Source organism: Meleagris gallopavo, chromosome 2 (assembly GCF_905368555.1).
Source record: "Meleagris gallopavo chromosome 2, MGAL_WU_HG_1.1, whole genome shotgun sequence".
In the NCBI taxonomy this organism is placed as follows: Eukaryota; Metazoa; Chordata; class Aves; order Galliformes; family Phasianidae; genus Meleagris; species Meleagris gallopavo.
Window position 1 is genome coordinate 61,918,207 of NC_139405.1, and position 24,491 is coordinate 61,942,697.

The 24,491-nt window shown below is 36.5% G+C and overlaps 2 protein-coding genes across 4 annotated transcripts in view; both read left to right on the top strand.

Moving 5' to 3' along the window:
• Window positions 1-18,730, top strand: part of FAM184A (family with sequence similarity 184 member A) — a 62,165-nt gene extending 43,435 nt beyond the window's left edge. Inside the window, exons 10-18 of one of the 2 annotated variants that reach the window (XM_085217401.1) lie at window positions 727-939; window positions 1,890-2,043; window positions 5,338-5,465; window positions 7,694-7,878; window positions 8,377-8,523; window positions 10,857-10,974; window positions 11,665-11,769; window positions 15,152-15,351; window positions 17,041-18,730. In XM_085217401.1, coding sequence (XP_085073527.1) covers window positions 727-939; window positions 1,890-2,043; window positions 5,338-5,465; window positions 7,694-7,878; window positions 8,377-8,523; window positions 10,857-10,974; window positions 11,665-11,769; window positions 15,152-15,351; window positions 17,041-17,122 — 1,332 coding nt within the window. In that variant the 3' untranslated portion in view covers window positions 17,123-18,730. The remainder of the gene's footprint in view (window positions 1-726; window positions 940-1,889; window positions 2,044-5,337; window positions 5,466-7,693; window positions 7,879-8,376; window positions 8,524-10,856; window positions 10,975-11,664; window positions 11,770-15,151; window positions 15,352-17,040) is intronic. The other variant, XM_085217402.1, reaches the window with a different exon arrangement.
• A 3,592-nt stretch (window positions 18,731-22,322) lies between these two features.
• Window positions 22,323-24,491, top strand: part of MCM9 (minichromosome maintenance 9 homologous recombination repair factor) — a 46,817-nt gene continuing 44,648 nt past the window's right edge. The window contains exons 1-2 of one of the 2 annotated variants that reach the window (XM_085217403.1): window positions 22,323-22,451; window positions 22,930-23,246. In XM_085217403.1, coding sequence (XP_085073529.1) covers window positions 22,937-23,246 — 310 coding nt within the window. In that variant the 5' untranslated portion in view covers window positions 22,323-22,451; window positions 22,930-22,936. Of the gene's footprint in view, window positions 22,452-22,549; window positions 23,247-24,491 lie in introns of those variants that run through there. The other variant, XM_085217404.1, reaches the window with a different exon arrangement.

The following is a 24,491-nucleotide window of genomic DNA, read 5'->3' on the forward strand; positions in this document are numbered from 1 at the left end:
ACAGTGTGCTATATTGTATTAAGATTCTTGTTCAGAGAAAAGCATCATTTACAATAATCATTTGTAATACTCGTGTAAGAAGATGAGTATTTGTGACTCAGACTGCTTCGTGTTAGTTAGAAAACAGCAGAAAAATCATTATTATTATACTGCTGAGCTAACAACAATAGAAAAGGCATCCATCAAGTTGCAGTATTTCACTTGTCATGTAGAGTCCTAAGTCACCATGTCTTAAAATCAAAAAGAGACCGATAAGACCATACTATATAAAAAGATTTTAAAAATAAAATTACATCTATCAATCTATATGTCATGAACTATACTCCTTTATGAACTGCAGGATTTTCCATACAGAATTGATGTAGTCTTGATATGAAGAGAAGTTTATTCTAACAATCAGACATTTGATTTCAGACTTTGATAGTGTCATTTTTATTGATCTTTATACAAAACTTAGAATTAAATTTCAATAATTTGGCCATGAACAATTGTGTTATAGGCTGTGCAGTAGTATCAGTATATCAACGTCATGACCCTTACGGAGCTACTTGTAATGTAATGGTTATATCCCTGAGATATAACTCAAACAAGAAATCCAGTGGATGACTGCTTGTCCCTTGTAGTTAATATTCTGGTTAACTTTCAAGTGTTTTCTGATTTATTTTTTGTTTATTTAGTTTAGTTTAGTTTTAATGACTAATTGATATTTGCTGTTCTGTGGATTAGATCTCCTTGCTCAAGCAGAATCTGGAGATGCAGCTTTCCCAGTCACAGAGCTCTTTACAACAGCTGCAAGCCCAGTTCAGTCAGGAGCGCCAGAGGCTGACTCAGGAGATCCAGGAATTAGAAGAAGAGCATCAGCAAAGGCATAAGTCACTTCAGGAAGCTCATATCCTTGCCTTTCAAAATATGGAAGAAACAAAAGAGCAAGAACAAAAGGCATGTTAACATGGATATTCCTTATTATGTAGAAAATGTTGCCAATTTAGCAACTCCAATACACATGGAAAATTAGTAAAGAAAAGTATTTTCATAACTACTAAATTTTATTTTCAGATGATGAGTCTTACAGTAACATTATTGTCCTGTTAGATCTGATTAGGACATACTGAAAGTCATCTCTAATACTGGCATTATTTCACATCTTGCTTTATACTCTAGCAGCTTGTTGATAGTTATATAATTGCACATATTTATGTATGCACTCATTACTATGTGTATATATAGTATACATGTGTGTGAATATATAATTATTACCTGCACATATAGTATACATGTGTGTGAATATATAATTATTACCTGCACACACATTTCTTAACAGTACTTTGAGACTGTCATCTATTATACTTTAGGTTTGATTTAAAAGAGATTTATTTTTATTTCCTATTATATTTATCACATTCTGTATGTGCCTTCTGGTATTTCCTGATGATTGACTCATTTTGTAATGTATTCTATACTTTCACTGTGTTGGAAATTGTGCAGTTTCGCATCTTGCAAAGTAATTTCATTTTGGAACAATGTCACACCTCAGATATTTTGTTTAAGTGAAGGTCTGAACAAAAATGGAGATGAAAATTATCTTTCAAGTTGCAAAACAGTTTACACAATTTCTAGCACAATGAAAGTATAGAATACAGAGTATTAGTACGTAATAGTGTGTATAGCTTTTTTATTTTTTTAGATCAGATCTGGAGTGTACCTTCACAATGAATTTCCTAGTTGTCTGCACCCAGTGCTTGGTAACTTAGTGAGAAAAAATACGAGTAACATCAGTGCCTTTTTTTTAATAGTTTCTAGAGTATGACAGTACTTGTGAATTTATTGTCTAATATTTTATAATTCCCAAGGCTACTCTAGAATTAATCTTGATCATTTGGATTTTGTAGGAATTAGAAGAACGTTTACAACAAAAGCATTCAGAAGAACTTCAGGCACTGAAAGAAACACACAAACAAGCCATGGAAGGTTTCAAATTGGAGATGGAACAGGAACTTCAGACTCTGCGATTTGAGCTGGAGGATGAAGGAAAAGCTATGTTAGGTACAGTTTTTTTCAAACTTGGAGCTAGATCTGAAAATATTACTTATAAATATTTACTCATACACGTGCATGCACAGACCTACCTGTAGATGTGTATAAATGTACGTAATATCACTGTAGTGCCATTCAGTTTTGATGTAATTGTTCCTCTTAAAATCAGTAGAAGTATAAGCCTTAACAGGTAAGTCAAACTTGTTCACTTTTGAATATCTTGCTGTTAATTTTTTTTTTTTTTTTTTTTTTTAAGGATTAAGCAACTGAATTTCATGATGTATTTTGTGGAAAATTAAAGGAATAAAATGACAGGGTAGTTGATTTCTGTGTGCACTGATTTTTAGGAGTATGAACCCTAACACTCCATCTCTGAAGTAAAAAAATACTAGGGCAATACACTGATTAGTGAATTCATTGATACATTGAATTTGAAATTAGATTGTATTTTGTACTGCTGTGCTTGGAAGGATGCAATGCTTCAGCCAGTTTAAGGAATATGACACAATAAATAAGACAAAACCATAGGAAAACAGTGTTTGTTCCTTGTTTATTTTCTCAATAATGTACATGAAATGCTATTTTTTGTTCCAGAAATGAAACAGGGTTTTCACAAGCAAATTACGTTTGAACACAGTCTCAATCTTAACATACGCAAGATAGATGTACATAGATGATAATGTAATAAGATAGTGAAAAGTACCATACTTTTTACTCCACAGCACTTGAATACCTCTGTATAGTTTTGCATTTTTTGCTAGATCTGTACTTTAAGGAGTCTCCCCTGCCACACGTACATGCATGCACACTTTTTCTGCTAACAAAGCAGCACAAATCAGTTTTGGAAAGGAATTGGAATGAGGCAAGGAAGATGTCCTGGTTGGACAGACTTTAGGAGTTTCACATGTAGGAAAGGTTTTATGGAGGAAAATAGATGTCTATGACACGTAAAGATTTAAGGGTACAAATGGTGCTATAACATAAAATGGAGAGGGTGGAAAAATCTGGGAAGAAATTTCATGAAAGTAGAAAAGATGGCATGATACTCAGTATCGATGTGAAAGACAAAAAGACTCCTGAGCAAGGTAGGAAACACGGAAGAGAAGACAGGATATCTGCTATGGCATTTTAGTAGTCTGGAACGTAGAAATGACAAGGGTAATGTGAAAAAAGAAAAAGATGGCATCACTGCAAATAAGATAAGTGAGGTAAATGTACAGAAATTATTTTCCTTTTCACACAGGAAGGAAAAATAAAATTTTGGAAACACTGCAGAGAAAATGTAAGAGCATGAAATGCATGCATAGATTTTTTTTTTATTATTATTATTATTTCCCAACAGCAGCCAAAAACAGGACATATAAGCTGTAAAATAATTAAATATATGTAGAAAGATACATTTTTCAAAGGCCTGTGACATTTCACTGACGTTTTCTGTCTAACCCCAGCTTTCTCTGTCGGTGTTATGTGTCAATCAGTTATCAGTGGGAATGCTGTGGATTTTGTTGGTTTTTTTTTTTGTTTGTTTGTTGTTTTTTTGTAGCTAGATACAAACAATTCTTCTCTGAGAAATGAATATCTTACCTTGTACAATGCACATCAGAATAAAATTTCACTACTGCCAGGAGAGCTTGTCTTCGTTGCCAGAAATCTGTCTTCTTATACTAGTTCAGCATCTTTTCCACTTCATTTACCAAGCACTAGATGACGTACTAGATCAGGTTGCCTGGGGCCACGTCCATCCTGGCCTTGTACAGCTCCAGGGATGGGGCATCTGCATGTCTGTGAATTGTGCTTCCCATGTGGCTGAGTTTGTATAGGTGGAATTTTACTGTTGAGAATAGAAGTGTAAACTAAATAAAGGAAACTTTGGTCTAAGTTCTGCCTGAATCTGACTTGAATGTTATGTTAGTAACTGTTTATTATATGGGGGCTTATTTCAGAGCCCAATGAAACCGGTAGAATTTATTTGAGTTGATGATGATTTACAAAACAGCAATTAAATCTTATAGGTCCTAACTGAATTTGGTTCATATGTAATAGACACACATTAATATTATCATAGTAACTGATGCAGAAAAGAACCATAACAAGTGCTTGAGTTTGTTGGGTTGTTAAGTAAGCAAAGAGTCTCAAAATGTTTTAAAAGGCAATTGATGTGTATCTTACCAGCAAAGTACAAATTTTTAAAATATGGGAATTTTATAAATATAGGAATTTCAAAAATATGTGAATTGAATGAGAAGATTTGAGTTGAGGATTATATCCAAATTCTGCATAGGGCAGGGGAAACTGATGCAAAGAGATTTTTTTCTGAAACAGAGCAATAAATAATTAGAAAGGCAAGCATTACTCTGAAAAATAGCATTTCATCCTTGCTTCTGATTGACAGTAAAAGCTTAGCAGTATCTAGCCATGGATGTCACTAAGGTAGAGAAAATAATTCTCTTAAAATCCAGAAAAAGAAATCCTAAATCTCTCTCTTCATCTAGTTTAATCCATGACAGTGAAAAATCCAGATAAGTGGAGAGTAATTACTAAGGTATAAAAAAACATTCTGTCATCACGAAATATCTGAAAGATATAAATTAATGACAAGGAATATGTAACATGAAAGTAAATGACATCTGGAAATTGTTAATGTAGATATTGTTAATAATCTGATGTATGCAATGTCAGTGGTGGCAGATAGAACTTTTCTCCAGTTAGGTTTTTTCCTCTTAATCCTGACAAACCTGTATTAAAGTATCAGAACAAAGCAAATAGTGATGTGTACAAATAAGATTTCATTATAGATCTTATTTGGAGACTTGCTCTTTTAAAAGTCCTTACAAGCTTCCCTTTACAGGAGTTTTCAATATCTGTAGGTCTAAGTGATTGAGTATGTACATAATAAAACCCATATGCAAAAACGAATGATTGTTCTGTTACCTATGCATAAGTAACAGCAAATACACAAGTATTTGCACTTGGAAAAGTAGGTCCTGTTTTCAGTTCTGGCCATAAATATTTTACATCATAGGCCGTGCTTTTGGAGATGGATAATCTACCATCTTTTGATACGGAACTCATAATTCTAAGATATCTTCTAATAACTTGTATTTTAGTACCAAATAAATGTGACTGTCTAAAACTTTGTGGTTGCAGAGCTCGTGAGTTCAACCTCTTCAACAGAAATTTCAGGTGGCTAATATAAGCAGTGTGTTTTAGGTTAGCAGCAGTACTTGAAGGAGCTTGACTGTTACTGTTAATTAACAAATAGCATTTGCAAAATAAACATTTCTTTTTGTTCATGGTAACTAGCTTCCTTGCGCTCAGAGCTAAATCATCAACATGCGGCAGCAATTGACCAACTAAGGCACAACCATCAGCAGGAACTGGTAGCTGCTAAAATGGAACTTGAAAGAAGCATAGAACTTGGCAGACGACAGGTAGGAGGCACTTCTGGCGATTTTCTATAAAACTATATAATCGGTATTTGTAATCTATTAGCTGGAGGCAGTAACTCGTCAAACGTAAGGTGGAATTTAATCTTTCAGAGTCAGTCAGCACCAACCAGTGGGTAATGCATCCTTACTTGTTCACCTGAACTTTCTTGCTTAGCTTTTTCTTACTTCAGCAAACTTTGTTAGAAGCCTCATAAAGGCTGCCATATCTGGGCAGTTTCCTTTTAGAGTTGTGCAGCCATCTGAGAGCACACTGAATTTCCTTGGGAGGAAACTGCTGATTCTCACAAAATTCTACTCATCCTCAGCAGCCAGCAGGACTTAAAAAGGAAAAGCTATTTCTCTCTCCTAACGTGATATGGTTAAGAAGTGATTGCTTATTGCCAAACGATTGATTCAAACTTCAAATATCTTTTATTTTCAGGAGCCAGCCTGGAAAAGATAAATTAGTTTCTTAAGAAACCTAACTACTTCCAACTTGTTTCTTATATAGAAACTAAAACCCCAAATCCATTATGGGCTACCACTGCTATCAGCAGCAAACTGAATCCTTCACTTTTATCTGTCTTTTTTGTTACTTTGTGCAGAATCAGTTTTTTTCCACTCATAATTAAAATTCAAAGCTTCATCTGTATTGAAAAGAAGGCAGATTCCTGAAAATAACAAAATGAAAATGTCATTTATTTATTTGAATATAGAATAGGCATTTCAGAATTTATTTCCCAATAGCCCAGTACCAGAGATGTGTCATGCTTTTAAAGTATGTTGTTATAGGAAGCAGTTCTAGTTGTATAGAAAAACAAAGATGCTCAAGGATGAGCCTTTTATTTTTTACTTCTTCCCTGTGGGTTTTAATGCATGAGCACTACAAACAAAAATGTAGTGCTGTCAGCCATGAAAGAAAACATTGAGGGTTTAGTAGGATGTAATTTCAGTGTACTGTGTTGAAGCCTTGAGACACCTAAATGTGTAAGAAACAAAGTAAAGTTCAAGAGCTCGTGTTTGATCCAACCAATGCCTAGTATTTTAGACCTCAGCACAGCAAGCTGCTAAGCACATGCTTTAGTTGTACTAAGGACAAAGCAACCAGTTGTGTTTTCATGTGTTGAGTTACCCATCAGTTTACAGGATCAGAGCTGAACTAGACACATAGAAGTCAAAACAGGGTGATTATATTTCTTAATTTTTGAAATACTTGAATATGTGGACATAACTTTTCCACTGCTTTTTCTTGTAACTTTCATATAGTCTTTTTGTAGGGAGGAAGAGAGTTATTTTTAAAGTTTTATCTTTAAGGATATACAGTAAAATTTGTGCGTTAGGATATATTTGTATTTCCTGGATGTGTGAAGACGCAAAACACAATTATGCATGAAACTACTTTGAAATCTCCTCAGCTTTTCTATCTTTACAAACGATATGGTGCTTAATTATTGTGAAACTAAGAAGTGAAATGGATGGAAATGGGAAACCCTAAAAAAGATTAATGTTATTACAGATTGTTTCTAAACTGAGGAGAATCATTATCAAAACCATTGGGATAGGATCTAGAAGAGCTTCTCAGATGTTAGCTGTATAGGAATTTGTTGTGTAAATATAATGACTTTTATTAATTTATTGGACACAATGTAAATATTACATAATGTAGAAGTGATATTTTGCACTGAGAAAGTAAAAAAACAAACACATACCAACACACATTTTATATCTAGGCAAGTATCTTACCTAGATGGGTAATTTGGCGTGTATTGAGCTGTAAAACATTTATGACTGTTGCATTTATATATACATTAGATATTAAATTTCTGAATCATTGTCTTCATTGGCAGAGGGCGCACATCTTATGCTATTTTGTTCTTCAGTATGGTTTTGTAAAGAGAAAATCAGTTATGATTTTACCCATATTGTAGAGGTAGAAATTGCTAAATGCCAGCCCTGTCACTCTTAGTTATATTTGTTTTTGTTGTGTTCATGGGCAAAAGGAAAATGTAACGAACACAAACTTTAATGGCAATTACAGTTTTTTAAATTCTCTCACAGAGCAGTTTTTTATGTTGTCTAATTTTGATTTCTTCATTATTTGTACTTGCATGCAATAGAAAAAAATTAAGTGTTGTATGGAAAATTTTGGTCAGCTATTATCTTCCACAAACAAGTGTTGTGCTTCTGAGAGGCAACTCTATTAAAATACTTTTTGCTGCTGCTACTTACAGGAGAAAGAATTTTTATGCCGAATATCAGATCTACAAGATGAACTGAGACATCGAGACCATCATATAGCTGAACTGGACAAAGAGATTCTGCATCTTCATGACAATATAAGTGCATTGACCAAGGAACTAGAGTTTAAAGGGAAAGAAGTCCTTAGAATACGCAGTGAATCTAACCAACAGATCAGGTATGATTTTTTCCACTCCAAACTGAAACGTGTATTGTCTAATGTCTTGTTTTCCGTGAGACACCTCACCATTTGCAGCTTTTAATTTATCATTTTAATCAAGTGATGATATTTATTGTCATTTTTCATTCAGAAAGACTATGCTCAGTACTGGTACAGTTAGCAAATATTGCTATACAGTTAAGCTACATTTGAGTAACGCATTTTGGTGCATTTTAGTAACAATCCACTGAAGTGTTTTTGTTGTTGTTGTCCAGTTGTTGTTTTTTTAATTCATTATGTCTGTTTATTTTAAAAAGCATTAAAGGAGATGCATTTTCAATGAAATAAGCTAGGAGATTGGAGGACAGTAAGTAGTGGGTTTTGATGAATCAGTAGTTCCTTTGTGTGTTGTCTGGTATTGTGTAAAAGCCATTAAAAGAGTGGCAGAAAATCATGATGAACAAAGCAGTCTGATTTTAGAATAACTCTTTTTTTAACAAAAAATAAATTAAACAGGATGCATGAGCAAGATTTAAGCAAGAAACATGAGAAAGAGCTGGATGTCTTGACAGCAGATCACATCAGAGAGAAACAAAGCATGCTGGCAGATTTTAATAAGACCCAAGAGCTGCTCAAGGAAATTAATTCAGCTTTACAAGTTTCGTAAGTTTTGTTGCATTAAAAAAGTTTGTATGTAGCTGCGTTTGAGTCAACATTAGTTCATTTGATGTCAATAAGTTACTGAAGATGTTGCAGAGGTACAGAGGTGCAAAAAACTCACTCGAATATGGGGCCTAATGTTGCATTTGTTGGCACAATTCTTGCAAGCTTTAGGATAGTTTAGCAAGACCATTTTTAATGATTTGAGAAAAAAAAAATTGAAGTAGGAAAACTATTAGGTCTGTGCAGTTCTTAAAATGTTGGGTAAAGTGTGATTTCAAGTGTTTTGAGTTTCTTTCAAACATTAATGTAAGTTTTTTGAGAATACAAAAGTTTCTTCGGCAAGCTTACAAAGTAGTACAGTAGTAATTAGTTAAGTGTGATTATACAAAGTGAGTAACACAAACATTTTCAGGTTTGCTAACATCGAGAAAATTAACTACTGAAATTGATTATACAAGCTTAATGTAATACTAAAGAGTGCCTCTGAGACAAAATGCCACTTGTGGTTGGAGCAAGTCTGAGGAGAAGTGGTGTAGTTATATGTCGTCTAGTCAGTCTTCCTGTCTTCAACGTACTTCATTCTTCTTCCCTGTCTGTGATGTAACCTGTTTGGTCTGTAACCTCAGATTTCTGGCTAGGGCTCCAAAAGACATTGAGAACTTTCCAAAAAAAATGGTCAGTGAGAGATTTTGGATTTGCAGCACAACATGTACGGTAGAGAAAGTAATTGGTTCCAAGTATATGATAGAAAACTTTTCTACGTAAATATCAACTAATAATGGCCAGTAAAGCATAAGTTAATCTAATTCTGTCTTAACACTGTGAGCACTCGGAAACTGTAGGAAATTCTGCTTCTTGTTCCTTTGTACACATATGCACAGTTCTGTGAATTGTGCATAACTATGTTACACTCTGGACATCTGTATACAACAACTTAACCTAGCATAAAATGTATGCCCAAAAATTAAGCCATCTGAGCATATTTTTGTTATGCTGAGTCAAACACATTTTCTGCAAATAAAAAGGGGTTTTTTCACATTCATAATGTATTATATAAATAGATTACATAATCCCATCAAATTATGTACAGGTTATTTGAAGGTTATAAATATAACCTAATGTGCACTGTGCTTTCAGAAGCAACTTAAAGTCAGAATTATGAAGCTCTTTCGGAGGAGAAATTAGCCACCTAAATTGAAAAATGGTCACTTCAGTATCTTGTGGAATTAAGTTTGAGCTGTCTGGACACCTTAAATTCATTGGTTTTTCTCAGGAATATTTTTTTCATCTGAGTCTCTTCTGAAACTTGGTACACTGAATTATATGAAAGCAGAATATGTGAGACTAGTATTTTAGTGGTTTCCTTTTGAGCAATGTTTAGTGTTATGAACATCGTTTGTTTCAGAAATGCATGCAGCTATTTGAAATCATCAGGTGCCTTCAAAATTTGTTCTTTAAGAAGAAACAAGGAGATTTATGCAGTTACTTGTGCAATTCATCTCAGTCTGCTTATTTCACTTCTCTCCTTTAATGCTTTCCCACTAAGCATTTTGGGTTTCCTTTTTTTTTTTTTTTTTTTTTTTTTTTTTTTTTTTTTTAATAAAGAACCGTGGCATTTCTTTTAATTCAGATATCCTAATATCCAGGTTTTATTGCTTTTCTCTTACAGCTCATTCCTTTATTTCAGCTCTAATGGTACTAAGTTGATTTTGTGGAGAGGAATTAGTTACCTGTTAGTCTTCACTGCTCTTGGATATCTTTGTCCCAGTATGTTCTACATGAACTGAAGAAGATGGTGCCAGATTTATCTATTTCTCCAGTATCACAAGCATGCAACTTTATTGAGAGTAGTCATCTATTAAAAGAAAATCATACTGTTTGGTTTTTTCCTCACCAAGTCACTTGTCAGCTTTTAAAATTTACATTAATATTAAATATAATGCAATGTAGTTCCTGTATCATGCATAATAACCAGTCTCAGTTAGGTGTTCTGTAATTGTACTGTACACATTTTTCATTTTATTTGTGAGTGCCTTCTTTTCAGTCTGGCTTCGAAGAGGCCTTTTTTCTAACAACTAGTACTGCATGCATGAAAAGGTTGTGAAGTTTATGGAATTTTGCCCCAAACTTTAGTTATTATAGCAAAGATTTTGGGTTTTGTTATTTTCAACTAGCCAAAACTTAAGTGATAACACAGAAATTAATTTACTTCAAGGAAAAAAAGTCATCTTCTATTTTTATTACTTGAACTCTTTTGCATAAATGAAAGATATGATTCACTCATCATTTAGCACTTGATCAGGCTAAAGGGGATATTTTTCTTTCCTATAAAGTTTAGAAGAAATGGAAGAAAAATATAAAAACAGAGAATCAAGACCAGAAGACTTGCAGCTTATCTCAGAACTGAAAGACCTAATTGCAGAACGGGACCAACTCATAAAGAAATTGATCGTAAGACTTTTATGTTCTCTTGCTTCAATATCTTAATAAGTACAAATGTTAATCTAATTCAGAGTGTTCAAAATGCATCTAAAGAATCAATCCTGATAGCTTGTATTTGTATTCTTTAACACACTGTCCCTGTGGTTCCACCGTCTCATAACAGTAAACCTATTAAAAACAGAATTTTGCACAGTCAAGCATAATACATTATTACAAAAAAATACTGCAGTATGACCTTGGTCAGGCATATCCTATCTGCAGTCCTGGACTAAGAAGCCAGCCATGTAATCTATACAAGAAACAGTCTCTTCTATGAGTTGTCTGAGAGGGTTCTAAGAGATATCTAATAAGAGATTTAAGTTCTTGATGCACTGAGTTTCCCAAAGTCACACCTTGGCAGCCTGGCTCAGATTAGATTCTAACTCAGAAGCAAGAAGGAATTTGGGAAGTTCAAATTATCTATACTGAATCTTTACCACTGCACAATTAGAACATATACAACAGAACTGCATAAATAGAAATTATTTAATATTTACATATAATAATACATTTAATATTAAATATGAAATGTAGTATTTAGAAGTATGAGTTTCTTTAAAAACATAAGCATAGATTTATTTAAATCACTTTATAGGCAGATTTGGCCACTAAGTGATTGAGAATGCATAAAAAGAAGTTTCTATTTGTTCTTCTTTTTAGGAGGACAAAAAGTTCTATCAGCTGGAGCTAGTTAACAGGGAGACTAACTACAACAAAGTGTTTAATGCAAGCCCTAATGTTGGTGTTATTAATCCATTGGTGAAGGTATGTTCCATGGACTTCATTGCTAAAGTAAAAAATAAGAAATCTAAAGTTAGCATATACTAAAAAGAAGAAATGTGTGTGTATGTGTGCATATATCAGTCTTTATTTAAAGACAAATTCAAAACAAGGAACATCATTCTCCATTTGTCTTTCCTGATTTTTGTGCAGGTATTTCTTTCTTTTGTGTATGTATGTATGTATGACATAAAACATTTCCTACTCACAAAACTGTAAAATCAAAATAGAAAAGGGACAGAAAGGCTACAGAGAACAGAAATGTAGCATGTAATAGAAGAGAACAGTGACATCCCAAATTAGTTTTAATTTTCATCATTTTTCTTGGCTATTCTGGAAAAGGCAATTTTTTTTCAGATGGCGCAGGATTGAAAGTCATTTGTTGTAGAAAAACAAAGGGAGAGAGGACATGAAAGAAAAGAAATAGGGGCAAAAATAGGAAGAAAAAGAGTATGGAATAAGACTGAGTGGAAAAAGACAGAGAATTGGAGAGATAAACTAGGTATGGACTGTAAGGACAGCAGAAGACAGAAATCAGCTTTCAACCTTTATGCATTTAGGAAGTGGATATCATAAAAAGTCTGGTCAAGATCGAATTCAGTATTGATGCCTCCTTTAATATATTTGCATATCAGAATCTACATGTGCACTATGTGCCTAAATTCCTGTTACAGTTAAGGGATAATTGAGTAATAATTAAGGAAACTTGGTGTGCAGTGGTCTTCTGCTCGGAGTAAATGCCCAGTCTAGGGTGAGCAGAATTTCTGTCTTGGTTTCTCTAGCCAGTATTGTTCCCGGTTGTATCAGTTACGAAAATTATATGTAGACACTCAGATTGCCACAAATGCAGGCATGTATGGGATGAGTTCAAAAAAATCAAGATATACCAAATAAAGCAATACAGCCTTACGCAGTTCAGGGTTCTTTAACACTGGAATAATTTTATCTAAGATCCAGTTTTTAGTTATCAATTAAGTGGGTTAACCAGAACAAATAGGATGGTCTCTCTCTCTGTCATTTAATAGATCAGGCTGTGTTATTTAGCTAAGCTTTATGGTTTCACTTCAGATCATCGTATTTTCATCTGCACAAACTCTGCCATAAATTGTCAATGCTCTTCAACACTTTTCAGGAGTCCAGCACTTCTGGCAAGTTTATCTGCTGATACCTAACTTTTATGCATACCTGCATAAAAGAATTTAGTAGTCTTCGTATTGTCTCTACTAGGTCAAAACTAACTTGAATTCTGTGTTGTTGTGTGAAAAGTTATTTGAAATTTTTGGAAGTTTGTCTGAACCACTCCTTTATAAAGATGTGAAATTTAATCACTGAGCATGTAAGCTTGTGTTTTGTGTGAAATCTGACGTGCTTGGGAAAAGTACTTCAACATCAGATTTCCATAGTGATAATTCATGTATTTTTATCATATGCTTCTATCACTTAAAATTAAGACTCTAAAAAAGTCTTGTATGCTAGAACATTTTAGTTTTTCATTTCATGATCTGTGGAACATGTTACTTTATCAAAGCACATACTATGTTTATCAGAGAATGAATTAGAGAAACTGAAAACTTTACTCTCTTTGTAATAATAAAAAACCCAGAAGTTACTAATTTATGCAGGCTTTGCAGTTTTATGCAAAATTACAACCATTGCAGTATGTATTGGAGTTTCTCAAATTTATGCAATGGATCTGTTTAGTATTATGTTGTTGAATCTGATGTTTTGTAATACTTTGCATGAACTTCATGGAAACAATACACGCAGTTTTTCTCCAGATTTGACTGCTTTGAAGTGTAGAGTGCTTTATAGAGAATAAGATACAATCTGTAGTGTTTCTCAAAGCACTGATAGAGATAAATACATTTTGCAGAGATAAGCCACTTATGAAACACACAGATTTAACTACAGTGTGGTTTACACACAGTTTTAATTGCATTGTATAATACCTTGCAGCTGTTTTCCATACATTTGGCTACTCTTAGTTTTACCAAACAGTTTTCCGATGATGCTGTTATTTCTTGCTTCTCCAGCCTGAAGAATTAGTTTAAGCTTTTCCAGCTAGTGGTTTTCTACTGTGGTGATTAAAAAAGGTTATTTTTCTAGTATAGCTTTCTGTTCAATATATATATTTAATTTTATGTTACAAAGATATGCACCACTGCACTATACTAGTAGCACTTTCACCTCTCAGCTTTGGAGAGGGCAGGTACTGAAATCAAAGCTAGGAGAGAACTAAACAGAAGAATACAAACAAACAAGCAGTAGGACTCTGTCTCCATTTGAACTCCTGACACTAATGAATAGAGTAGCTCCTCTGCTGACGGTATTGATTATATTCTCAGTTAATAGATAATTCACAAGAAGAAATGAATCTTTTTTTTTTTTTTTTTAAATATGGTGGGTTTTTTTTAATAATCCTTATCACTGATATGGAATATTCAATAGAATTCGGGAAACACACATGGTATTCTGTCGATTATTTTTGAAGACATAGAGAATTATTTGAAGCATATTTATACATTAAAATATCTATAAAAGCAGATAAATACTGATTCCTTTGTATGATGTGTTATTGAAAGTTGAGCAGCTATATCAAAATAAAATCTTGTCAGTATTTCGAGTCCCTTGAATATTATCTGTAGTTTAAAGAGTATTGAGAAAGAAAAAATATTCAGTTGCGCCATCTGGTGCTCAGAAGCGTTAGCTGGAATAGCACTAGAAGCCTAGCCTTTTCTTTGAGCAAGAGACAGAACTCTCATGCGGTATTATCTTCTTCAACAGTATTGTTATAATGCTTGCTAACTTTGGGGGCATAATTACTTTAAAAGAAATGTAGCTGCTTCTCTAAGTTCCATGTTTTACTGACCAAAATGTACATCAGTAATGAGGTGAAACTTGTTGGAGAGATTTGCTTTTTTCATCATTGAAATTTGCTGTGATTATATACGACAGTAAAGCTATTCCACTAATACCAAAACAAGACTTAAATAAAGGTGAAAAGCTTAACAGGCTAACCGGTAAATTTCAGGAAAGCTTAGTATCTTTGATGTCTTAAAATAGAGCAAAATGTTATGTTGGAAGATCTTTAAAAATAATGTGCTCATTGATTATTATAGTAGATCTTAATTAGAAATTTGGGGGAAAAAAAATCGTTTTGTTCAGTTCTGGTCAAAACAAACAGTAGAACTACAATTAGAGAAAAAAAAAAAAAAGAAAAGGCCACTCTGTCCCAGCTGCTCTCCTTCCTATCCAACTTCTCCCTCTCCCCAACAAAAAGCCAGAAAAAAAAAAATCCTAAATTTGCAGATTTCCTCAACTGTCCTGGTACAAGAAGCCTTCCTTATATTTGTTATTTTTAATGCAGCAAAAGAAGAAGAACGATAAGTCAACAAACAGGTTTGTGAGTGTCCCCAATCTAAGTGCTCTGGAATCTAGCGGAGTGGGCAATGGACATCCTAACCGCCTGGACCCCATTCCTAACTCACCCATCCACGATATTGAGTTCAACAGCAGCAAACCACTGCCACAGCCAATACCACCCAAAGAGTCCAAGACGTTTTTGAGGTGAGCATTGCCTCACCAACCTTTTTTTCTTTCTTAACTCAGGAAAATTTTGCTTTTGCATTGAGCTGAATCCCACTTGCTTCATGAACCTTTCAGAGGTACAAGTAATATTACAGAATTTTCAATTTTTACATTATATTTGTAACCTCTTTATAGTATTCCTTTTTATTGTAGACCTTATTGAAGTATATTCTCACTTTTTCATAAGTCTTGAAGTTTGAAAACCTCTCTAGATACCTTTGCAGAATTCATGTGCTTCCAATTGTTTACATATATGAACAATTGTTTTAAATGTTTGTGTTACTTGCTGAATGTCATTTAGAAATTGTTACTAGCACAGACTTTCTTTTATTCAGTATTGTGTGATAATGGTTTTTATGTTAGAAAATGATTTTCTGTGCTACATGAATGTTGTATGTTTCCCCTTTCCTCACCTATAACAAATCACAGGCAAACTTTACTGCAGAAACAGGAAGGGTATATGCTTGAATGCTTAATGCTGAGCTTCCGGTAACTAAGTCAGCATTGAGGTCTCAAGTCATTCTCTAATGAACTGATACAATGAACCACTTAAAATGATACCACTTAAAATGGTTTCTTAGAGGTGGGATTTTAATCTTTTTGCTTTATATGGCTACATATTAAAGGCACTGAAAAAGTGCTGTGTGCTGTATTTAGTTGGTACTGACCTCTTACCTCCAATTTGGCAACTTAAAGCAGAGTATAATTACCAGATCCACACTTGGCTGTTTACCCTTTTTTTTCTGTTTTAATGTGGAAGGCCACATACCCAGCAACCACGTACTATTCAAGGAAGCAAAAGTAGAATGCAAAATAGATGAGTAAAGAAAAGTCTATGTCAACTAAACAGTTATTTTTCAAAAATACCGTCTTTCTTATTTTTCCTGTGCATGTGATGTGCATGATTGTGTTCTGATACCTATATCATGCATGTGCATGAACTCATGGACTGTGATGCTAGAGTTTCCATTCCAAATTGGTTTGTGTTTTGTATTACCCAGTAATACCGTAGGGATTATTTTATTATGGATTTTTATTGATAAAGAAACGTGATTGTATTATGAAACTATGTTTTCTTGCTCATTCAGTGAGATTTTAAATGGTTCAAAGGGGAATCAAATATTGTTTGCAGTGCAGCAATTTATTTTTTCCTATTAGACTATTTAAAATATATGCATGAACAACAATGCAAGTGATATTTGTGATCAGTGTAAAGTATGAAAATAGTGTGTTACCAACCAGTCTCTGTGAGCACATGTCCACAAATATGATGCTTGCATCATATTTCTGAAAATTAACTTTACCACAGGAAAAGGATGCTAAAAGAGGACCTTCTACAGACACACTTTTCCAAGAAAGCCCTTTTTATTCTTCTGATAGTACACAGCTGTTCATGAGATTTTAAATTACATTTCCCAAAATCTTATTTGCCCACCCTGTAATGTGGCTTCTGAATTGACTTGTCTGTGCTGCTGATGCTCTCCAATGGAGTGGATGATCACAGGTTCTATAGGGAGACATTAAATCGTATCCAGAGGCACGCTGAGAACGAATCCAAGGAAAAACAAGATTGTTCTGTACTTGATATTCTCTGTGAGAATCTTTTCCTCCTAAGTAGGGTAATCCATTTAGTCGTGGGTTAATATCTTTTTCTTTTTGTGAATTTAGCCCTCCTCAGACTGATGCTTCACCAGTGGCTTCACCAGATCCACAACGCCAGGAGTGGCTTGCCCGGTACTTCACATTCTGAGAGATGATTTGTTTTTGTGGCACAGCGTGATGTGGACTGTTTATAAGAGCATGACCTTAAGTAAACCCTCATGTGAACAAGCTTTCCTGTAATTTGTCAAACACTGTGAATGAGAAAATATTTGTCTTTCTGATTTGAAAATGCACTGTATTTCATGTGATATTTGTTGAAATCACTTGACATGGTATTATATAATGTGTGTAATTATTATTTTTACTTAAGACGGAAGGATCTTTAAACTTTGTAATTACTACATAATAAATTTTGGTAGAACAAACATAATGCTTTCCCCCTTTTTCCTATGAATGTGTTTTCTTTTAGGTAAGGCTTCCTCCCAAAAAAATCGCATGGTTGTTATAAATACAATGTAATTTGTGAAAGGAAAAATTCTCTCCAATTTGGGCACGGTATGTCTAATCCATCCCAGTTCTATTCTGTTACTTTGTAGCATTTTAAAAACTGTCCCCTTTCTAACATTTAAAAGGAAGAATATAAATTCTATGGAAATCAGCGGAGATGCTCAGAGTGAGAAGGCCATAAAAAAGAAGCTGGATTTTTTTCATTGGGACAGATTTTGGACACCTTAACCGATGCCCATGAGACTTTACCTTCTAGTTATTATCTAACATCTTGTAATTGAATTTAAACAGCAACTGTTCACACAAATTGTGCATTTATGTTACGAGTATTAAGAAAGACATGCGTGAAACCTGTAGAATACCATATTACGTATCTCTGCATAAATCAAAAGTCTACGTTTGGGGCATAAAGTCTTGCTTTAGATAAAATTCATGTCTGAAATGGTAAATAATCAAATTCAAAAAACTTTTTGCCATTTATACATACTAGAGATACAAATCTTTAAAAATTAATTACCTTCAATTGTCTGTATTAAGAGTTTTAATGTCTAATATATGAACATGTTTTTTTTCAGCTAGCAAGCATGATTCTCCAATTTACACCTTTTTTGATTCTGGTGTTGCTCCAGAAATTTGCTGCGGCATATAGAAAAAGCCTGTTGTCTCTTTTATATTTTTTCATTCAATGATTACCACAAAGTAACTCACACTGGTAGTCTCAGGGAGAAAATTGTCTCTTTGTTTTATGAATGTATTTTTAAGCTAAATCTCTTCTCTTTTAAAAGCAGGAACAATTGTTTGAGTTGTTTAAATAAGGTTTTAGTTAGCATATACTAAAGTCTCTATCTTTAATATTTCACCTGAAGCCCTAACTACATACTTTTTTTTCCCCTGTATGCACAAAGGTAAATACCCAAATGAATATACTTGCTAATTGCAATGAGTTTTATATGTAGTATATGTATAAATGAAAAATTTGTATGTTTTCATATAAACAATATAAAATATTCTAAATGAACATTTTAAAACTTCTATCTTACAATTCTGCTTGAAAAATCCACTGAAAGCCGTACTCTGGTGATGCTGCTGTGAACTGAAGATATATACAGGAGATTTTCTGTAGCTGGTGCACTCAAATGGAGGTAATATGCAACTTTTTAATTTTAGAAGAAAGCCATATTGGGCAAAATGTCAGATTTCTTGGCTGTTACCGAAATAAAATACACTAGCTCATTTTGTTATAACGTTCTGAAGTGAGTGTTGTGTATTTTTTCTTGCACGCTTTGCAAAGTATACAAAGGGCTCTGCCTTTTTCTCCCATCCTCCACTTCATTGCATTTTTGTGTATGTAACAGTGAACAGTATTTGTAAGATGACAATATACGCATTCATTTTAACTGCTCGTGTTTTTAGACTTCAGTAAAAGGTCCGCCCAAGGTTTCTTTTTGCTAGCAGGCATTTGTTTTTATAAGGAGGAGAAAATTGAGAAGATACCACGTCTGCCAAAGTCAGCAGCTGTTTCACTATCAAATCAGTCTCTTAAAAAACAACCTGAAGAAACTAGGAAAAAAAATGAGTTTCTATCAAATGGCATTGAGAACTCTGTAATACGCTTTCCTAAAAGAAGTTAACACTTTGGATTAATACAGGAACTTGACTTGTCACAATACCATTGTTGCAGTATTTGGGGTCCAGTTCTGCAGTCCACAGTCTTAACTCCTGGGTGTTTTCTTGCCCTCCTATTAGTTCAGCAGACACCTCTGAGTTAAAGAGGGGCAGAATTAGAGTGAAATTGTGTGGTATTATTTAAAGCGGTGGGGGAAATGTCTTGACTCTCAAGAGTTCTCTTTGCTATCTGAGACATAAATCTGATTATCAGGATTTAGTACCCCTCTGACCTTGAACAGTTTTATCCAGAAAGAAATTAACAATGAGAAGTCAAAGAGCAAATACAAAATAATGTAGTTTAATCCTTACTGTGTTTTCCTATGGAAGAAGGAAGTAACAAACTATACTCGACACCAAGGCAAAATGCAGAAGAATACTACATTTAATCAGAATGTCATAATAATTTGCCTTCAGGCAGAACTTTGGCTCTTCAGTCTGGATTGCTTAATTTACTTCTGTGATGATTGTGAAACGCAGTGAATCTTCCAGGTTAGCAGGAAGATGCTCCATTTTACATACATACTCTCATATCACAATGAAGAACTGCGTCACAAGAACTGCATGGCTTTGTTCTGCAGTAGAAATTGTACCTGGAGTCATAGAATCATAGAATTGCTCAGGTTCGAAAAGACCTTAAAGATTATCAGGTCCAACCACAACCTGACCATACTACCCTGTTCCAACAACCCTCTGCTAAATCAAGGTATACTTGAAGGGAAGGTATACTTGAAGGGAACAACAACAACAACAACAACAACAAAAAACAACAAACAAACAAAAAAAAACACAAAAAAATACAACCACACAGTTGAAAAACCAAGCTACAATTAGTATTGCTTTATCTGATTGACTCCTTCCTACTACAGTTTTTTTTTTTTTTTGTTACTTCACTGCATTTACTATACTGGCAATAAATGGTATACAGAATACACTCACAACATTAGAAATCAGGCTTGTTCAGGATTTCAGAACAACCTCTTATTTTAAGATATATATGAGTATGGTTGCATGACTCCAATGCTAGTCACAGATAAATTTCACTAATTCTTTCTTGCTTATAAGGAAGGTGACTTAGCTAAAGTAATTGGAAATAGCAATATAGGTAGCACTGGGATCATGTAACAAAATCTGGCAGCCTGGCTGAACCAGAACTTCTCCAGCCTGACTGCTCAGCCTGACTATTAACTGAACTTGTTGCCTGGATTGCCATTGGGCTCCTTTGCTGCACTCCTTTGTTGAGTTAATGCAATTAGACAACTCAGGCTTTATCTACTGTTTAAACTGTACCATAAGGCCTGGACATCTAAAGAGTATTTTGTAAAATATAACTCAGTTATTTTCAGTTAGCCGTGGTATCTGTAAACAGCAGGCTGAACACTATGAGAAGCAGATGATGCCAGAAGTATTGATACCAATGTTGCTAGGAAACAAGAAAAGCTAAGCTTAATGGTATAAAAGTATAATTCCACAAATACCAAAATCTGCCCTTATTATAACAAGGTGTATTCGATGATCAAGCCTACCAAGTTCAACCCTACAGTCCAGCTGAAGAGTTCAGAGGGCAGCTAGTACTTTAACTGGAACAATAGTCCTTGAACTGTGAACACAGTTGGAAACCATCAGCTGTGGTGCCTGGCTGCATAGAGAAACATATAACCATACTGCAGCCTGTAAACAGGAGAGACAGACACAGTTGCGCCTGACAATGGAAAAGAAACTAAGGTAGCATGTAAGCTCAAGTGTTATTGTCAGATGAACAGCAAATCTCATTCATCCTGCTTAGTCTGAATCCTCACCTAACCTGTGAGATCCGTGAGCTCATCTCAGCACCCATGCAGCCCCGCTGGCAGCATCCCAGTTGCATATTGGATGTGTACCACTGACCACTGCATTGGCTACAGTTCTTGTACTCTTGAGACATTGCTAGCTCCATGGCACAAGCTGTATTCTGTAAAACTAAAAAGCAGTTTTAGATTCACAAGCCACCTTTGGATTTCCAAATGATCAAGGAGTACTTTTTGTAGGAGGATTTTTTATTGACTAAGTATTTCTTCATTAATATGTGAAGAAGCACATAGTTATTACTAGTTATCATTTGACAATGATAAATATTTCAGGCAGCTTTAGTTGTTTGTTGTTTTTTTTGTCTTCTTTTTATGTTGTTCTGTTTGGTTGGGTTTTCTGTTGTTGTTGAGGGTTTTGTTTGTTCATTTTTTTTTTTTTTTTTTAGGAACCACTACCTAGTTGCAACCTGCACTTGCTCTGTAGCTGTAATTAACTGCTCCAGCTGCTGGCTATCTCTTCCATACAAGAAACCAGATAACTGTACTGACCCAAATGGTGTGCAGAAACATAGAATCAAAGGATCATTAAGGTTGGAAAAGACCTCTAAAACATCTAGTCCAGCTGTTGACCCATCCCCAAAAAGCCTCCTAAACATAACCTTCAGTTCCACACCCACCCTTTTCTTGAATACCTCTAGGGCAATGACACCACTGCTTCCCTGGGCAGCCTGTTCCAAAGTCTCATCACTCTTTCTAAGAATATTCTTTTCCTAATATCCAACATTATCTGTGTCATCATTAGAAAGAAGCAGCCTGGTTTGGTGTACCTTGCAAGACAGCACCTTAGGATGAATAAAATTGACACTGAAAGTGCACTGTGGAGACAGGGTCAGGCTGATACTACACCTAGATGCTTTGTCAGAAATAGTTCCGTATTTTCAATGATGGATTTATGTATTAGTGCAGATTTCAGCAGTGCTTTTGCAGGAACGTTCATTCAACTGGTTAGCAAAAGGCCATTTGGTAAAGCAATGGGACTTTACCACTAACACAAGTTAACAGTGGGAGATCCTAAGAGTCAGGAACTCAACAGAGAATTTCACAGAATCACAGAATTGTAGGGGCTGGACCAGGTTGCACAGGTAGGCATCCAGGCAGGACGTGAAGATCTCCAGAGGAGGAGACTCCACAGCCACTCTGGGCAGCCTGTTCCAGTGCTCTATCACCCTTACTGTGAAGTTCTTATGCACATTTGTGCAGAACTTCCTAGGCTTCAGTTCGTGGACGTTCCCCCTTGTCCTATCGCCGATTTCTAACTTCCTTACAAAGAAGTTACACCTGCACTCTTCACGCCGGCGATGGCACACGGCCCCGAGCCGCGCGGGCGGCCTCCAGCGGGCGGGCGGATGGATCTGCCGAGCCCGGCTCGCAGAGGGGCGGAGACGGGACCGCTCCTCCCGCCGCCGCCTGACGGAGCGGTGGGACCCGGCAGAGGGGCGGCGGAAGCCCGCGTTGCAGGTACCGATGCACGGGGAGCGCGGCCGGGGCCTATACAGCGCGCTGCCGGGCCGCGCCGCGTTCAAATCTTGCCGCGCTGCTCACTACCGGGCCGGGCGGGCGGGACCAGCGGCTGCCGCCGAGCGAGCGCGGGAGGTTTCATTTCTGCACTGAGGGCGGGGAGAGCCCCGGCCGGGCCCTGCCGCGCCGGCTGCCCTGAGGGCGGGCGGGAGTGAGGAGCGCGGCGCCGCCCCACGCGGAGGGCTGTCCGGGGGCTGTAGCATCGCCCGCAGCCGTTGTCTGGCGGGAGCCGCCATCCCGCCTCGCAGCCGTGAGAGGGTGGGAAGGAGCCGGTGCCCGTGGCAGCCCCGCACAGCCTAGCCCCGGCCTGCTTGGGCCTCGCTCCGCTGCGAGCTTTTCCCTAAGTTTGTAGATTCCCGCATGACTCGATTCCGAAGCCTCTCGTTTTTTAACTGCTTTACCTTGCTTGTCCGGGCAGGCTCGGCATGGCGCTGCGCGCCGACCAGGTGAGCCTCATCGGGCAGGTGTTCGAGTCCTACCTGCTGCAACACCACCGGGATGACATCCTCGGCATCCTGCGCCAGGCGGACGACGAGGCACACTATCCGATCCTCGTCGACGCCCTGACGCTGTTCGAGACCAACATGGAGATCGGGGAGTACTTCAACGCCTTCCCCAGCCAGGTGCTGCCCATCTTTGACGGAGCGCTGCGCCGGGCTGCCATGGCGGTGCTGCAGGCTGCCACGCCATCCCCGGAGCTCCGCATGAAGCCCAACCTCCACACCAGGATTTCAGGTGAGCGGTGGGCAGGGAGGCAGCAGGGCGACTTCTCAACTTCTCCTTGGTCTTTCTGACTCTCCCTGTGCTGTGACACTTGTCAGTAGGTTGTGTGAGTTACGTAGGCCATGCACATGTCCCTTATGGTGCGTGTGCAGTGGTTAGGTTTGTTACAGGGTCGGGACTCAAACCGCAGTCTTCTCATGAGAAAAGAGCTCCTCAGACCAGCGCATGGTCTCAGGCTGTTTGTCCTGACAGCCAGAAGGTCTAGCTAAAAGTTCTAGAGGAAGGTACAGTTCCTAGCCGTTTTTGCCCTATGACTTCCTCATAGTTTGCGGCTCCAACCACATTCCAGAATAGGCAGAGTCCAAATTTAGAGTTGTCATAGAATCACAGAATGGCCTGGATTGAAAAGGACCACAATGATCATCTAGTTTCAACTCCCCTGCTATGTGCAGGGTAAGTAGTCTTGTAATTTTATCTGAATTAGTTAAAATCTATGCTTAACTAGTAGTTATAAAATTATCTGTTGGAACGAATTGTTGGAAAGAATGGTCTTTACTAATGGATTTCATTGTTTTTTTTCGCTACAAATTCAAATGCCATTATTCTTCACTGTTGGGAAGACTTTAGTGGCTTTGAGGTACAGTAGTTGTGAAGTGCAGGTTCTGAAGATGAAACACCTGGTGTAGGAAACTGGGTTTGGTGGTGGAATGGTCCCGTCCTGTCATTGCTGACAGTGACTATTTGGAGCTGTCCAGTTTGCAAAGGCAGGAGATGGTGACCACTGTTTCCCTTCCTTGCCCCATATTCGAGTGCTTTATGATCATTTGTCTTCTGGCAGCTGGAACGTAGAGAGCATGCACATGGCAGCCGCAGCTCTGTTTTGAGTAAACCCAAGAGTTTGTGGAATAATCTTTTGTAATTAAAGAAGTGAAATCCATGCTAGTGACACTGAGGGGGTAAAATGTTCCTGAACAGTCTGGTGGTCTTCTGTGATGGAGTGACCACTATCACTGGACAAGGGAAGATCAATTGATGTCATTTACCTTGTCCTCCTTAAGGCCTTTGACATGGTCCCCCACAATATAGCCCCCCTCTCTTGCCTCTATATTGTAGATATATCGTTTTGATTGATGGACTGTTAGAGAGAGAAGGAATTCATAAGAAACTTCAGCAAGGTCCTGCACCTGGATCAGAGTAATCCCCGACATCAGAAGACTGGGTGATGAATTGGTTGAGAGCAGCCCTGCAGATAAGCAC